Here is a 14132-nt window from a genome sequence, read left to right on the forward strand (position 1 = left end):
TAAGGCTTAGTGTGATTTTCGAACGTTTGCAATACGGTCACACAAATCTCCACTGAAAACGCTACTCGCTTTTAACTCCTGTTGAAAAAATCAGGATTTATTAATAAAAACATTTCGGCTTGCTCCTAAAAGAGTGTGCGGTACAATAAAACTAATCGTTTAACAAATCGGCGATACGAAAATGTAAGTAATTGCACCGCACTTTGCTCCCTAAAAGGGCTAAAACATTTCGTCTTTTTCTCGGCCGCAAAAAAAAAACAGGGCGCGTGCCCAGAGTCCCGCCGGCGAGGGTGAGAAGGAAAAGGACAACAAGGAGAAGGACGCCAAAGAGAAGGACGGTAAGGCGACCAGCGGCTCCTCGCGCAGGGACCGCGAGCGCAAACGCCGCGGATCGGCGTCCTCCAGCAGCGACTCCAGAAGCAGGTAAGTCAGCCGGCAATAGTGTTCCCCACAATGGCTGCCATCTGTCACACAGAATAAGGGTTATTTCTTACAGGAAGTCCTTCTTGTTAGGCAAAATAAAGGCAACAGTAGAGGGAAGATATATTCTTTCGAACGAATAAAATTTTTAAAAGTCATTGTAATTTTTATGCTATATATAGACATAATTTTAACGTAGTTAAACGGTGTTTTACTCTTTACAAGCCTTATTGCCGTTTTCTTAGTTGCTAAAAATAAGTACAACCATTCACCTCTTCTAGCTCATCGGACAGCAGCTCCTCGCGCAGCAGCTCCGGGTCATCCCGTTCCAGCTCAAGCAGCTCCAGCGACTCCTCGAGCTCCTCATCGTCGTCGTCCAGCGACTCGGAACGTACCGACAAGAATCGACGACGTGGCGGAGCTGCTGGCAAAGACAAGGACAAGGATAAGCCCAGCGCCCGATCACGTTCCCGCTCTCGCACCCGTTCCCCCAGGCGCGTCTCCAAATCTCCCAGACCGGGCAGCAAGACGCGAAAGGAGCCGGAGCGAGATCGCGATCGTCGTAGTCGGTCGAGGGATCGTGCCCGCCGTGCTGGATCCAACGATAGGCCAGCGGTCGATAGCAATAATGTTAAACGCGAGCGCTCCCGCTCAGCCAGTCGTTCACGATCGCCACGTCGGCGTGGTCGTGGCTCCGTGGAGAGGACGCCGCCACCGAAGAGAAGGGAGCGCTCCCGGTCGCGCAGCCGCACACGGTCGCCTACGCCCAAACCGGTGCGCATTCATGTCGGTCGGCTCACCCGCAACGTGACCAAGGACCATGTGTTTGAGATATTTAGCAGCTTTGGGGATGTGAAGAATGTGGAGTTCCCCGTAGATCGTTATCACCCGAATTTCGGACGCGGCGTGGCGTTTGTGGAATACGCCACGGCCGAGGATTGCGAGTCGGCCATGAAGCACATGGATGGCGGGCAGATAGATGGCCAGGAGATCACGGTATCCCCGGTTGTCATACCTAAACAGCGTCCGCCCATGCGTCGTCCCTCGCCACCGATGCGTCGTCCACCAAATAACCGCTGGCGATCCCCACCCCAGTTTAACAGGTTCAACAATCGTGGAGGAGGTGGTGGCGGCGGCGGCGGACGTCGTCAGTCACCCATTAGGAACCGACGTTCACCACGTCGCCGCTCCCGCTCTCCCATTCGTCGACGACGTCGCAGCAATAGCAGTGACAGCTCTCGTTAGAGGACACCGATCGACTCCTAGTTTCTACAATTGACACGATTACTGCACTTTTCTTTATATTTTAATTCAAATAATAAACGTGAGCAGAGGCCACACACATAGAGAGTTGGTTCAGTGTATAAACGAGCACTCAGCATCCTCAAGAGGGCATCCCAGCGGGTGATGAAGCTTAAAAAAACAGCTACGTTTCTTTATGGTCAGATGGGATTGTGGAAGAGCAGCTGTTGGTTTAGGGGTTTTTATTCCTATGAGATCACCACCGCAGAACTGGAAAACTTCGTGCTTATTGCGCAGCAATGTTTTGATGCCTCCGCACTCTGATTTAATGCCACTCAGCTCCTCTTTGGTGAGAGCCTGGGCAATCTGTCGCATGGGCAGACGACCAGACCACTTTTCTTCGTTGGAATCCAGAATCAGTTTAAATATCTTAAGCACTAAAGCATCAATTATGGATTTATCCACCCGCGTGCAGTTGCGAACGCTTTCCTCCTTCTCGCGCAGCTTAATTTCGGCATCTCCGGTTTTATACTTTCGTAGCTCTTCCTGGACAAAGTACTCCAAGTCCTCAAGTGCCTTCGAGGCTTTTCTTTTAATTCCCAACAGAGCCAAGCGCTTGGTGCTCGGTATTTTGAGGCGGTCTTGTAGGATCTCATAGCCACATTCATGAGAGACCTGAGTGACGTATTGAAAAAAATCCTGGTATGCACTTATCTTCGTATTTCGCCGGCGGAACTTGGCTCCCGACAGTTCATAGGGACAGCAGGGCAGTAGGAAGTAGTTGATGTTCAAACGACTAGCCAAAACCGGTAGCCAAGGAGACAGCTCGTCCGAATGATTACCTATCAACCAATCCACATCCGGAAAATCCAAGCGGAAGTTGTTGGGCTCCACGGCTTTTTCAATGAGGCTCTTTTGGGTTTCCGGCGGATAAAGAGACCATAGCTTTCGCTTCCTTATATCGTAGCCATACCCTTTGTAGCCCTCGGCGTTCAGCACATGAACCAAAAGACCATTTCCACAACCCAAGTCTGCGAAAGCTTTCGGCTCCGATTGTGTCTGACTCCACAAAACTATGAGATATGCGGCAATGGCCAAATCCTCGTAAATGAACTTCAACGGATCCGTTGATTCCTGCGCGGTTTTCCAGTGTTCTAGAAGGCGTTGTGAATGCCTCTGTTTCAATTCCTTGTACAGATCATTGTACTTCTCCACATTTATCAATCCCAATGACTTCACCTTTGCTTCATCCTGCCTGGACTGGGACCAGCTTAACAGCTTCGGCCTGAGCACAAACTCCAACCAGTTGGGATTAGATTTGGACTCCAGTTGAAACTGTCCCTCCAGAAGTCTTACAGAGAAGTCTTCGATGCTATCGCTTGCAAATTGGCACTCATAAAGACATTTCTCAAAGTCTGTAATTAGGAGGCTTATAAGTTCTCTATAAAATAACAAATGCATTGATTATCCCCACCCACAGTTCCGGTGCCTAGGATGTTATCCGCCAGTTTTTTGGGGAGCAGTTTGAATCCGATCGTAAATCCTGTGCACGTGCGCTTGTTTGGGTCTTCCTTTAGGGACGTTGCCAGCTCCTCCGCACTGGACTCACACAGTCGTCCATCCTGCTGCTTTTTCACTTGGGTAATGACTACCTCGAATATCTTTTTATTCAAAGCATGGTAGTTTTTGATCAGAATTCCAATTGCCTGCCAGAATTGTGCTTCTTCTACTGCTGCCATGGTGTTGAAAAAGGAAGGTGGCACATGAAATCGCGAATATTAAGTATACGCACGATGGGTTGCTGTTCCTATCGATATTTGCTTGGCGCGTATTTAAACTTCCTAGCATATTACCTTGCGTTAGTCATAGTAATTATTAAAAGGATATTAATTTATAAGGTTTCTTATAAAGTTTTTTATTAGAAAGTACCAGAAAAATTAAAACTATTTATAATTTATTTGCAGATCTCGATAACCAATCCCTAAAAACATGGATTGATTAAGACCTATCGATATGGTAACAACGAATGTCTTGCGTAATCAGCTGGGAAACACGCAGCTGAATCTTTAAAATTACCTGTTGCATTTAATAGTTTAGACACAAATTATATATCATGTCATTCCTGCGCAAATCGGTGCACCTATTGGGCTCTGTGGCGAGGCGCCAACAGCACCTGAAAGTGGTTAGTACTTGGAGTGATCAGATGGGTTTGTTGTTATTTGTTTGGTTCTCCACTGACAGATTGGAGGAGCGATCTCGACAGCTGCGCGGGACTACAGCTCAAAGCCATCGGAGGATTACGCCAATTTTCCCGGCGCTAAGGCTCCATTCGTCAGCAAGTTGAACCTGATTCAGCCAGAAGACTATGCACCAATACCAATTTACCGGGTGATGGACCAGGATGGCTATATAGCGGATGAGACCCAGGATCCACAGCTGGGCCGTGAGGTTGTGGAGAAAATGTTCCGCGATATGGTGCTGCTGAACACCATGGATAAAATCCTGTACGAGTCCCAGCGACAGGGCAGAATCTCGTTCTACATGACCAATTTTGGCGAGGAGGCTTCACACATTGGCAGTGCCGCCGCCTTGGAGATGCGGGATCTCATCTATGGACAGTATCGCGAGGCTGGTGTTTTGGTATGGCGCGGCTTTCGCATCGACCAGTTCATCGATCAGTGCTACGGCAACACGGAAGACTTGGGTCGCGGCAAGCAGATGCCCGTCCACTATGGCTCAAGGGAACTTAACTTTGTCACCATATCCAGTCCACTTTGTGAGTTTACATAGTGTAATTTAATAGAAGAGCAAACGCTTATGATCTATTGGGTTTGCAGCCACCCAAATGCCTCAGGCCGTTGGAGCCGCCTACGCCATGAAATTAAAGCCAAACAACGATGCCTGTGTGGTCTGTTACTTCGGCGAGGGAGCTGCTTCTGAGGGAGATGCACACGCCGCCTTCAACTTTGCTGCCACTTTGGGTAGTCCAGTTATTCTCTTCTGGTGAGTAACTTTAGGATACACAAGACGTTACTTTGATTAGATAACGTGTGCTGAAGTAATTCGTATCTTATCAAAAATATCATTGAATGTTCCCTGCTCTATTTAAATATGTTCCCTATGACGTACCTTTCCACACAGTCGCAACAACGGTTTCGCCATATCCACTCCATCCCATGAACAGTACAAGGGCGATGGAATCGCAGGTCGCGGACCTATGGGCTATGGAATTACTACCATTCGAGTAGATGGCACAGACGTCTTCGCCGTTTATAATGCGATGAAGGCTGCCAGGGAGTATGTGCTTAAGGAGAACAAGCCGGTGGTGTTCGAGGCCTTGGCCTATCGAGTGGGCCACCATTCCACCTCAGATGATAGTACAGCCTACAGACCAGCGGAGGAGATCGAGGTTTGGAACTCGGTGGAGCACCCAATATCGAAGCTCAAGCGCTACATGGTGCACAAAGGCTGGTTCGACGAGGAGGTCGAAAACGAATACGTCAAGGATATCAGGAAAAAGGTTTTGAAGCAGATTGCAGTGTCCGAGAAGAAACTTAAGCCCAACTGGCGTGAGATGTTCGAAGGTGTCTACGCGGAGATGCCGCAGCATTTGATAGAGCAGCGTACCGAGCTGGAAAAACATATCGAGGCCCACAAGGAGCACTATCCCTTGAAGAACTTTGAGAAATAGATTCCACGTGCCAGAAAGATGCTAACAACTCAGAAATCAAAGCGAACCGAGAGACTCGATCGAAAGTGCATTTATTATGATTAAGCAATAGGCAAACAATTTTCTGTGGGTTCAACCCGTTTGTTATGACTCATCTGTGCAGGTGGGTCGGTGGATATGTGAAATTAGACACTTTTATTGGGTTTTCTCTGGTTTATGAAGAGAATTAACTTGGTTGCATCCTAGGTCTTAATTTGCACATTCAAAGTGACCCACTCTGGTGCAGGTGTTATGAAAAGGTGTTAAAATTTATTAAATTTGATTTACATACAATATACATATACTGAAACAATACGAATACAAATATATACTTTTGACTTAACGCAACGCATCGCAGACAAAAACGCGGGTGGAGATGAAGCTACCTGTTGCAGGATGACTCGCTGAAGCTTGGCTGGAATGATGCAGGAACGGGAGTTGCTCCTTTCAATTGGTGCGTAGCTGATAGTCGCCGTTCTGCGTAATGTACCGCACCCACGGCAGCGCCTGATAACCGCTCTTCTCAATGATCTTCAGGTAGCGCACCTGGATTCCCGACGTGGTGAAGTAGGGAATCTCAAAGCGCACCTGAATTGGCGGCTTGCCCTCCGTATTGTCCTCGCTTTCCACGCTCGGGAGACCGAAATGTGCCCTCATTAGATACTCCTTGCCACCCGGGAACGATTTGATCGTCCAGATGATTGCGTTCTGCTCTGGTGCGTACTTGCAGCTGCCAATGGTTGTCTTGAACTTGGGAGAGTCCGCGTCGGCGGGCACTGGTATGACGATCTCCACATTGTTGGCCGTCGATCTTCGCTTGAACTGAGACTTTGCCTTAATCATGTACTCCACACGGGAGTGCGCATGCCGCTCGATCACCGATTCGATCCAAATCAGGGGTTTGACCTGTCAACAAGGGTTTAGTTAGTCTTGTATTGTTTAATGATTGGAAAATCATTTTGGTACTAAGTACTTTAAAATACTCACATGCGTGTTCAGACGATAGGACATCAGTTCGAACTCACCGTCCGGAGGAATGAACGAGATTGTGCGGTCATTCTCGAAACGCGACAATCGCACGCACTGGTGGAACTTGACGTCCTCTAGCTCTACGGACTTGGATTTGCCGCGGCCTGTGCTCTCGAACAGGACCTTGTCGTTGAGACCCAGTCGCAGCTCCGGCATTCCCGATAGGTAGACACGCATCTTAATGGCACCTACAATCTCGCTGCGCAGCACATTGCCGTTGGCGTTTGCCAAAAGATTCACCGACTCGATAACGTCGAGGAACACCTCATTTTTGCGGTACTTAATGCCCTCAGATCGCCAGGAGACTGCATTGGTCACGGCCACCGGGATGCGGGGCTGCAGCTCCAGCTTGTGACCCTCCTGTGTTATATACTCCTGTAGGATTTTCGAGTCGGTGGTCTGAGGGTAGCCAAAGTCGAGCAATTCATCCAGCAGCTCGTAGATGATCACAAAGTTGTCCCGAATGGACTCCTCTTCCAGCTCCTTGAAGTATTCCACAAAGACCTGGGCGATCTTGTGCAGAAAGACGAAGACCAGAGCGATATTCACGTTTTTATTGCGCGGCGTCGTGGATACGATATACAGATTGTTGGTCTTTATGTAGGCGAACGTAGTCTCCGCCGTCTGAAGGATTGGGGTGATCATGCCCTCCTCCTCGCGCTCCATCAGCAACGGCATGAATTTGTCGATCACGGCCATGTCGATGTTGTCACCGCGGTAGTTCCGCGATATCAGCACCTTGCCCTTCACGTCCAGAACGAAAATGGCCGACGAAGACATGACTATTGGTTCCCAGCAGCTGCCACTTGTCCCAGGTGTAAAATTCCCAATTGGATCGAGTGGGTGGTCGCTTGGCTGGCTCTACTGCTCGCGGCAGGCGTTGCGCGTAGAAGTTGGCGACTGTCGCGTTGGGTCGATGAGTGGGCTTGGTCTGTCGATGGGCTGGATTCACATATTCCGTTTCGTGGCCTGGAAAATGCGAATGAAAACTCCGAAATTTCTTACGTCGCCTTTTCTACTGCTGCTTCTTCTTAATCGTTTGCGCACCAGTGTTGTGAAATGAATATACCAGGTGTTGGACAGTGTGGCCAGGTGAGATTAGCTTAGTGGTGCTTTCCTAGCGACTTAGCTGAAAGTTTCAAAAATATATTACGTATTGCGCATTTCAATACGTAATATATTTTTGAACATTACCCTTTAAACCATTGATTCCTGTTAATTCGAATAACATATGTTTTTCAAAATAGTTTCGTATCATACACTAGCATCTCTATAGCGGTTTGGCATTTGCCGCCATCCCCAGTACGGCCACATTGCTGCTAGTCCAGACGCTGCTTTTGTGGAATTGTTAATTATTTACTTCGGCGAGCATGCAAATGAACCCGAGCGTCACAATCGAGCGCAAACGCGTCGACTGCAGTGTCCTGCCAAAGGGATGGCAACGCGACGAGGTCCGAAAATCCGGCAGCAGCGCCAATAGCAACGCCAGCAGCAACAACAACAGCAGCAGTGCCACAGCCAGCAGCAACAACAACAATAACAAGGTGGATGTTTTCTACTACAGGTAAAGAAGAAGAGCAACACTACTATATAGTGTACTATATACTACCTAAAATCGGAACACTGCACGCTGTTGAATCGGATAAACGTTTAATCACTTTCACTACCTTTCTGTTATTACATCCGCATAAACCAAACACCACACATCACACACACGCACACGCCTATGTATACACACACACACACGAACTACATAACCCACCCAAATCTCCATCCACCGCCGTGTCTGTTCAGCAGTCCCACAGGAAAAAGGGCGGAGGGAAAGCCGCAGGACATTGCAATCCCCGATTTCCAGTCTGGCAAGATGGCACACCGAGCCCTGCCCTCGCCCTCCATTTCGCTGTACCGCTGCAGCGCCATGCCGCTGCCCATAGCCAGCGGGGGTGGTAATGGGGCCACCACCGGATCGGCGGCCAATGCCCTCAAGCGCAAGTTCGCCCGCAGCCAAGGAGGCAACGTTGCAGCAGCAGGAGGAGCTGCTCCTCCGGCAGCGGCCGCCTCGTCAGCAACAACAGCAGCAGCATCTGCTTCACCATCAACTGCCAATCGCCAGCAGCAACAGATCGAACTCAGGTAGAGCCAAGTGGAGGAGCACTTGACTCTTGCATGCCAGCGTGTCATGTCTTGTTTGCCAGGACGCAAGGTCTACAGCCTGCGGGAATCAAAAATCATGAAATCAAAATGACCCAAAAAGAAACACACAATTGGCCAACAATTCGTAGTTGTCTTCAAAAACGCTGTAGCTCTGTGCCACCTGAGATTTTTGTTCACCATCTCTGCATGCTTAAGCTTTACTTGACGTTTTGTCTTATGTGCTGTTCGGTGTTTTAGCTATTTGTAAGCATTTCTCTAATACATTTGCTATCTTTAATCCCTTACAGCCGAGCCCTGCGCACAGATGTCTCCCTGGTGCCGCCAATCCGACAGACTGCCTCGATCTTCAAGCAACCGGTGACAGTGATTCGCAACCACAAACAGGATCCCGCCAAAGCAAAGAATGATCCCAAGCATGGCACCCGGGAGAAGCCGAAACAATTGTTCTGGGAAAAGCGGCTGGAACGACTCCGCGCCTGCCACGACAGCGGCGAGGAGCTAGACGACATCTCACTGCCCAAGACCATACGCACAGTTGGCCCCAATGTTAACGAACAGACCGTTCTCCAGTCGGTGGCCACGGCCCTGCATATGCTCAACGCCGGCGTTCACGGCCAGAGTTCTACGAAGTCTGATTTGACCAAGAATGCCATGGCGTTCATGAATCCTGAACAGCCGCTCATGCACGCGGTGATCATTTCGGAGGACGACATACGCAAACAAGAGGATAGAGTCGGTGTGGCGCGGCGAAAGCTGCAGGATGCACTCAAGACATGATTTTAATGGTCATCCCTCATGCATCTACCAATTCCATTGTAGGCTCTAACATCTCTATCGTATTGACCCCTATTCGAAATCTACGTTTAAGACTAGTGTGTAATAAACCAAATCCAACTCCAATCGAGGTTTTTATTGGACATTAAGAACGATCCGCTTGTCTTTTCCATAACAACAGGGCTCTGTTATCCTTTTTTATTACGCTCAGAGGATTTTAAAATGCTATTTTATACAAGACGGTTTAAAAACGAATTCGAACTATAATACATAAATCGAATATTCATACTAGGTCGGTCAATTTGTATGACAAATCTTTGGAACCAAAAGCAATCCAAGACGAGGATCTTTTATTTAAATAAAGATCATTACCTGAAACGACCTTTTGATTTCTTTTCGGTCCAAAGATTTATGGCCAAATAAATCGAACTTCTTTAGTGTTTACGCAAACCTTTAAGGCTGGACAGTTTTTGTGCTTCATCCCCACATTGTATTTTAAAATATATACTATACACGTAGATATATCGTTGCAGAGATGCGATTAGTCTAGGCCCTCCTCCATCTCGTCATCCTCGTAATCTATGCCATCGTAGTCCGTCGAAGAGCGTGTCGTTAGCTGCAAGGGATGAAGCAATCGGAATTTGCAATTAACTGAGAATTTTGCACCTGGTCTGGTATGTTGTGGTCTACATGAGTGTCTGGAGCCAAACAAAGACATTGAACCAGAACTATCAAATAAGCTCCAGGCAGTTAAGGGTTAAGTACTACAAATTTCAGCCAAAGATTCCCACCTGGTTGTAAATCCCACGCCATGCCGCAAACGCTCCCATGGCCAACACTGCTCCCACGCCGGCCACTATTTTGGTGTTGAGCTCAGAATCCATGAACTTGCGCTCCGAGGCCGTCAGACTTGCCTCCGTGCCACTGGGTGTCTTTGTGAGTTTGACGGAACTGTAGCCCTCGTTGCGGAATATGTCCTTTGTGATGCGGTTTATAAAGTTTACCAGGTTTTGGCAGCCCTTAATGTGATTCTGCAGTGGATTGTTGGGCAGTGCGATCTTAAAGATGATGGCGAGATAGCTGTAGACGATGGCATCAAACTCGCTGTAGGTGTCGCCGAAGAACCACACCTTGCGACCCAATTTACTGGACAGCAGATTAACTACCTTCTTGGCATTGACAACGAGCTGGAAAAATATTCAATAAAAACAATCAATTAATGTTCATGAAATTGATTAGAGACATTAATATGAAAAGGTCAATATATGATGAAATGGCAAATACTGTTTGGAAAATGTTGTCTACTAATATAAGCATCTGATTAAACATTTCAAATCACAAGGCAATTTGGACGTGAATCATAGGTTAGATAAACAAAAATGTCATACAAATTAGACCAGTTATGTAGAATAAGATAATATGTAATCGGAAGCACTCACGTAGTCGCCTTCGTGCTTGTCCAACTTGTCGTTCACATCGAAGCCGGCCATCACCTGGACCACGTCGCAGGCTTCCCTTTGGTAGGACGACGGGTAGTAGAAGTTGAAGGGGAATGGTGTGCGCTTGGCGTAGAGACCCCTCGTGGTTGTGTCAAAATTGTGGGGCTCTCCATACAGGAAGTAGTGGTAGTAGGCGTGCAGATTGGTGAACACCCAGTTGGCGTAGGCGGTGGACAAATGCTTTTGTTTAGTGCTTAAATGCGCATCTATCGGGTAACCCTGGAAGAATGATACGTCGAATTAAGCCCATAAGAAAACATACCTATAAATAGACCCTGCAGTTTGTTCACCCGGCATTGTTTCGCGCACTCACCTCGAGATCCAGCACGCGCTTAATTTGCCTATAGCCCGCGAACTTCTGGTTGCCGATCTGCAGATAGGGCAGTTTTCCGGCTCCCGAACGCAGGGGATTGGAGCTCGTCTGCACGTCCATGGGACAGCGGGTGAATCGCAGGAGGCACTGTTACCCGGCAAAGAGGCGGTTTCATCAGTTACAGCGATAGTGGGCAAAACAGGCGTGCTGGCCGCCGTGTGATGCAACGGAACTTACCAGAGCACGTAAACATTCAAAATCTATGGACGGCAGTCCGTACTCCCCCTTGTACACATGCAGCGTTGCTCCCAGATGCATCTCCATTGTGTCCTAGTCTTTGCTCGCTCGTACTCTTGTATTTAGCCGGTTTTCAACAGTGCACCTGCATGTTTTGCCATCCGAATTTGAATCCAAAAATATATGCCACAATTTCTGGCCGACTGCTGAGAGTGCTTTCAGACTGATAACTACTGGGCACTCGATATATCGCTCGAGCATATCGGCGCCTTATCGATTGCTGGCCAGGGATAAGGGCTGCTACTTTAAGCTTAGTTTGGCTGCACAAAAATCTAAATTTATTCGGAATTCTATCATCTTTATTAACATTTAGGTTACACTATCAAATAAATTGAAGTTTTTATTTACATATTTTACATTTCATGAACAACATTAGCTAGATGTAGCGAATGGCCAGTTACCGCTGTTATCACGAAGATATCGAAATTAGCTCATCTCTATCCCATCTGTTTGCGAAAAAAACATTAATTTTGGATTTTCGCCGTAAATTAGTTAGCAAACATGAATCTGATAAGCGGCATCAAGTTGTACATTGAGAAAATGTGCTCCGAGTCTGGACCGGGCATGAAAATCATCCTGCTAGACAAGGAGACGGTAAGTACAAGTACTGCGAACCAAATCCCCTGCCATATGACTGAAAATCCACATCATTCGTAGACCAGTATCATTTCGATGGCCTTTAGCCAATCGGACATGCTGCAGAGGGAGGTGTACCTGTTCGAACGCCTGGACTCGGGGAGATCCAACGAGCGGTTGAAGTATCTCAAATGCATCGTCTTCATTCGCCCTACCAAGCAGAACATCCAGCTGCTGGCCAACGAGCTGCGGAACCCCAAATACAGCGCCTACTACATTTGTAAGTGGGTCAGGAGAAGCGCTCTCGGAATAGTACTAAACTCATAAATAGATTTCAGCAACATCATTCCCCGGACGGACATTAAGTACTTGGCAGAGTGCGACGAATCCGAGTCTGTGCGAGAGGTGAAGGAGCTGTATGCGGACTACCTGTGTGTCAACCCCAATCTGTTCTCTCTTAGCATTCCCAATTGCATGGCGAATCTTAATTGGCTGCCGGACGCACTGAACCGCAGCATGCAGGGCATAACAGCTGTGCTGCTGTCCCTTAAACTGAACCCAGTCATCCGTTACCGAGCTGGCTCTCAGGCGGCTCAGCTTTTGGCCAAGCTTATCTACGAGCAGATCACAAAAGAGTCCTCACTATTCGACTTTCGCTCTAACATGGATGGCGCCGCGCCGCCGCTGCTCCTCGTGCTGGACCGCAGGGACGACCCTGTGACGCCCCTCCTGCATCAGTGGACATACCAGGCCATGGTGCATGAGTTGCTGCACATAAAAAACAATCGATTGGACCTGTCGAATCGCCCAAACGTGCCGAAGGACTTTAAGGAGCTGGTTCTATCCGGTGATCAGGATGAGTTCTATGGCAACAACATGTACGCCAACTACGGCGAAATCGGGTCCACCATCAAGCAACTGATGGAGGAGTTCCAACGCAAGGCGAACGACCACAAAAAGGTGGAGAGCATATCAGACATGAAGAACTTTATTGAGTCATATCCGCAGTTTAAGAAAATGTCTGGCACCGTGCAGAAGCATTTGTGTGTGATTGGCGAACTGTCGGCGCTGAGCAACAAGAGGAATCTGTTCGAGGTTTCCGAGCTTGAACAGGAGATTGCCTGCAAGGCAGAGCACTCGGCCCAGCTGCAGAGAATCAAGAAACTGATTGCAGACGAACGGGTTTCCATCGATGATGCCCTAAAGTTGGTGGCACTCTATGCATTGCGGTACGAGAGACACGCCAACTGCGACACATCTGGACTGCTGCAGATCATTAAAACGCGCGGTGGACGAGCGGCCATAGTGCCCTCGCTGATCGAGTATGCTGGAACACACGTACGTCAAGGGGATTTGTTCAATATGGTGCGCATAACGGACGCCGTAAAGCTGACACGGAACTTAATTAAGGGCCTTAAGGGTGTGGAAAATGTCTTCACCCAGCACACACCTCTGTTAAAGGAAACTCTAGAGGACGTGTTCAAAGGTCGCGAACTGGATCCTCTCTTTCCGGCCATAAATTCTGAGCTCGTGCCATTCCGACGACCACCCCAGGAGGTGGTTGTGTTTATTATTGGCGGCGCCACGTACGAGGAAGCCTTAGCCGTACACCAGCTAAACAACGCCGGCTATAAAGTCATCCTTGGCGGCACCACCATCCATAACTCGCAGAGTTTTATACAAGAGGTCATGGCCTCCACAAGTGGCATTCAGTTTAAGCACACCAAATCCATGATCAAGTACTGTTCCACGGATAACATTTAAAGCCTATTTTCACTAGATAGCCCCAATTATATTGTTAACTATTTATTAACTACATATGAATGTGCATTATCTATTAAGTCTATTCCATGCATTATACCAATTCAAATCCATCGGACTATTTAACCTTTTAAGCGTATCCATGTAATATACCTGTAAACATATTAATTGTTATTCTAGAGGGTAACACAAGGCAACGCCTTGGACAAAATGTATTATATTCAACTATGTGTGTCCAAAAATACTATACGCTCATTGTTTTTGTAACAACTGCACCCCGTTTCGGCAAAAAGTTCCTTGGCAACTCCAAGGCAACGTTTCGTTGGGCTCAAACAAGAGCTTCAGTTTTTCATTGGAG

The 14132-nt window shown here is 47.9% G+C and overlaps 7 protein-coding genes across 10 annotated transcripts; 4 read left to right on the top strand and 3 right to left on the bottom strand.

The window, feature by feature from the left end:
- Positions 1-18: 18 nt before the first annotated feature.
- Positions 19-1770, top strand: LOC122619834 (RNA-binding protein with serine-rich domain 1). The gene is made up of 3 exons (XM_043797017.1): positions 19-183; positions 262-423; positions 702-1770. Coding segments are annotated over exons 1-3 (1128 nt in total). The 5' UTR covers positions 19-181; the 3' UTR covers positions 1666-1770.
- On the bottom strand, positions 1713-3401 carry LOC122619833 (probable tRNA (uracil-O(2)-)-methyltransferase). The gene is made up of 2 exons (XM_043797016.1): positions 3137-3401; positions 1713-3077 (listed from the first exon to the last, which is right to left on the bottom strand). The coding sequence occupies exons 1-2, from the start codon at positions 3399-3401 to the stop codon at positions 1777-1779; spliced, it is 1566 nt and encodes a 521-aa protein (XP_043652951.1). The 3' UTR covers positions 1713-1776.
- Positions 3402-3682: 281 nt separating this feature from the next.
- LOC122619276 (2-oxoisovalerate dehydrogenase subunit alpha, mitochondrial) lies at positions 3683-5690 on the top strand. The gene is made up of 4 exons (XM_043796102.1): positions 3683-3844; positions 3904-4438; positions 4500-4665; positions 4804-5690. The coding sequence occupies exons 1-4, from the start codon at positions 3776-3778 to the stop codon at positions 5351-5353; spliced, it is 1320 nt and encodes a 439-aa protein (XP_043652037.1). The 5' UTR covers positions 3683-3775; the 3' UTR covers positions 5354-5690.
- LOC122619277 (AP-1 complex subunit mu-1) lies at positions 5620-7449 on the bottom strand. The gene is made up of 2 exons (XM_043796103.1): positions 6359-7449; positions 5620-6277 (listed from the first exon to the last, which is right to left on the bottom strand). Exons 1-2 carry the CDS (start codon positions 7178-7180, stop codon positions 5819-5821), a joined length of 1281 nt encoding a protein of 426 aa, XP_043652038.1. The 5' UTR covers positions 7181-7449; the 3' UTR covers positions 5620-5818.
- A 242-nt stretch (positions 7450-7691) lies between these two features.
- Positions 7692-9483, top strand: LOC122621058 (methyl-CpG-binding domain protein 3). 3 transcript variants are annotated; one of them, XM_043798790.1, is made up of 3 exons: positions 7692-7964; positions 8195-8533; positions 8842-9483. In XM_043798790.1, the coding sequence occupies exons 1-3, from the start codon at positions 7771-7773 to the stop codon at positions 9329-9331; spliced, it is 1023 nt and encodes a 340-aa protein (XP_043654725.1). In that variant the 5' UTR covers positions 7692-7770; the 3' UTR covers positions 9332-9483. The 3 variants fall into 3 exon arrangements, with proteins under 3 accessions (XP_043654725.1, XP_043654726.1, XP_043654727.1); XM_043798791.1 differs by having other exon boundaries at positions 8198-8533; XM_043798792.1 differs by lacking the exon at positions 8195-8533.
- Positions 9484-9795: 312 nt separating this feature from the next.
- LOC122621059 (metaxin-1 homolog) lies at positions 9796-11606 on the bottom strand. 2 transcript variants are annotated; one of them, XM_043798793.1, is made up of 5 exons: positions 11378-11606; positions 11141-11287; positions 10768-11046; positions 10120-10515; positions 9796-9944 (listed from the first exon to the last, which is right to left on the bottom strand). In XM_043798793.1, the coding sequence occupies exons 1-5, from the start codon at positions 11462-11464 to the stop codon at positions 9870-9872; spliced, it is 984 nt and encodes a 327-aa protein (XP_043654728.1). In that variant the 5' UTR covers positions 11465-11606; the 3' UTR covers positions 9796-9869. The 2 variants fall into 2 exon arrangements, with proteins under 2 accessions (XP_043654728.1, XP_043654729.1); XM_043798794.1 differs by having other exon boundaries at positions 9796-10056.
- A 138-nt stretch (positions 11607-11744) lies between these two features.
- Positions 11745-14041, top strand: LOC122621056 (vacuolar protein sorting-associated protein 45). The gene is made up of 3 exons (XM_043798787.1): positions 11745-12031; positions 12095-12293; positions 12345-14041. Exons 1-3 carry the CDS (start codon positions 11939-11941, stop codon positions 13775-13777), a joined length of 1725 nt encoding a protein of 574 aa, XP_043654722.1. The 5' UTR covers positions 11745-11938; the 3' UTR covers positions 13778-14041.
- Positions 14042-14132: the final 91 nt, after the last annotated feature.

This window comes from Drosophila teissieri, chromosome 3R, assembly GCF_016746235.2.
Source record: "Drosophila teissieri strain GT53w chromosome 3R, Prin_Dtei_1.1, whole genome shotgun sequence".
NCBI lineage: Eukaryota > Metazoa > Arthropoda > Insecta > Diptera > Drosophilidae > Drosophila > Drosophila teissieri.

Excerpts from the sequence above, each read along its gene's own strand:
- LOC122619834 (XM_043797017.1), top strand. Across the intron at positions 424-701 it reads AGCAGCGACTCCAGAAGCAG|CTCATCGGACAGCAGCTCCT; the intron begins GTAAGTCAGCCG and ends CACCTCTTCTAG.
- LOC122619833 (XM_043797016.1), bottom strand. The coding sequence starts at position 3,401 with ATGGCAGCAGTAGAAGAAGCACAATTCTGGCAGGCAATTGGAATTCTG. Across the intron at positions 3,078-3,136 it reads CCTAGGCACCGGAACTGTGG|ACTTTGAGAAATGTCTTTAT; the intron begins GTGGGGATAATC and ends TCCTAATTACAG.
- LOC122619276 (XM_043796102.1), top strand. The coding sequence starts at position 3,776 with ATGTCATTCCTGCGCAAATCGGTGCACCTATTGGGCTCTGTGGCGAGG. Across the intron at positions 3,845-3,903 it reads GCCAACAGCACCTGAAAGTG|ATTGGAGGAGCGATCTCGAC; the intron begins GTTAGTACTTGG and ends CTCCACTGACAG. Across the intron at positions 4,439-4,499 it reads CACCATATCCAGTCCACTTT|CCACCCAAATGCCTCAGGCC; the intron begins GTGAGTTTACAT and ends TTGGGTTTGCAG.
- LOC122619277 (XM_043796103.1), bottom strand. The coding sequence starts at position 7,180 with ATGTCTTCGTCGGCCATTTTCGTTCTGGACGTGAAGGGCAAGGTGCTG. Across the intron at positions 6,278-6,358 it reads CCTATCGTCTGAACACGCAT|GTCAAACCCCTGATTTGGAT; the intron begins GTGAGTATTTTA and ends CCTTGTTGACAG.
- LOC122621058 (XM_043798790.1), top strand. The coding sequence starts at position 7,771 with ATGCAAATGAACCCGAGCGTCACAATCGAGCGCAAACGCGTCGACTGC. Across the intron at positions 7,965-8,194 it reads GTGGATGTTTTCTACTACAG|CAGTCCCACAGGAAAAAGGG; the intron begins GTAAAGAAGAAG and ends GTGTCTGTTCAG. Across the intron at positions 8,534-8,841 it reads CAGCAACAGATCGAACTCAG|CCGAGCCCTGCGCACAGATG; the intron begins GTAGAGCCAAGT and ends AATCCCTTACAG.
- LOC122621059 (XM_043798793.1), bottom strand. The coding sequence starts at position 11,464 with ATGGAGATGCATCTGGGAGCAACGCTGCATGTGTACAAGGGGGAGTAC. Across the intron at positions 11,047-11,140 it reads AGCGCGTGCTGGATCTCGAG|GGTTACCCGATAGATGCGCA; the intron begins GTGAGTGCGCGA and ends TCATTCTTCCAG. Across the intron at positions 9,945-10,119 it reads GGCGTGGGATTTACAACCAG|CTAACGACACGCTCTTCGAC; the intron begins GTGGGAATCTTT and ends CATCCCTTGCAG.
- LOC122621056 (XM_043798787.1), top strand. The coding sequence starts at position 11,939 with ATGAATCTGATAAGCGGCATCAAGTTGTACATTGAGAAAATGTGCTCC. Across the intron at positions 12,032-12,094 it reads TCCTGCTAGACAAGGAGACG|ACCAGTATCATTTCGATGGC; the intron begins GTAAGTACAAGT and ends CATCATTCGTAG. Across the intron at positions 12,294-12,344 it reads ATACAGCGCCTACTACATTT|ATTTCAGCAACATCATTCCC; the intron begins GTAAGTGGGTCA and ends ACTCATAAATAG.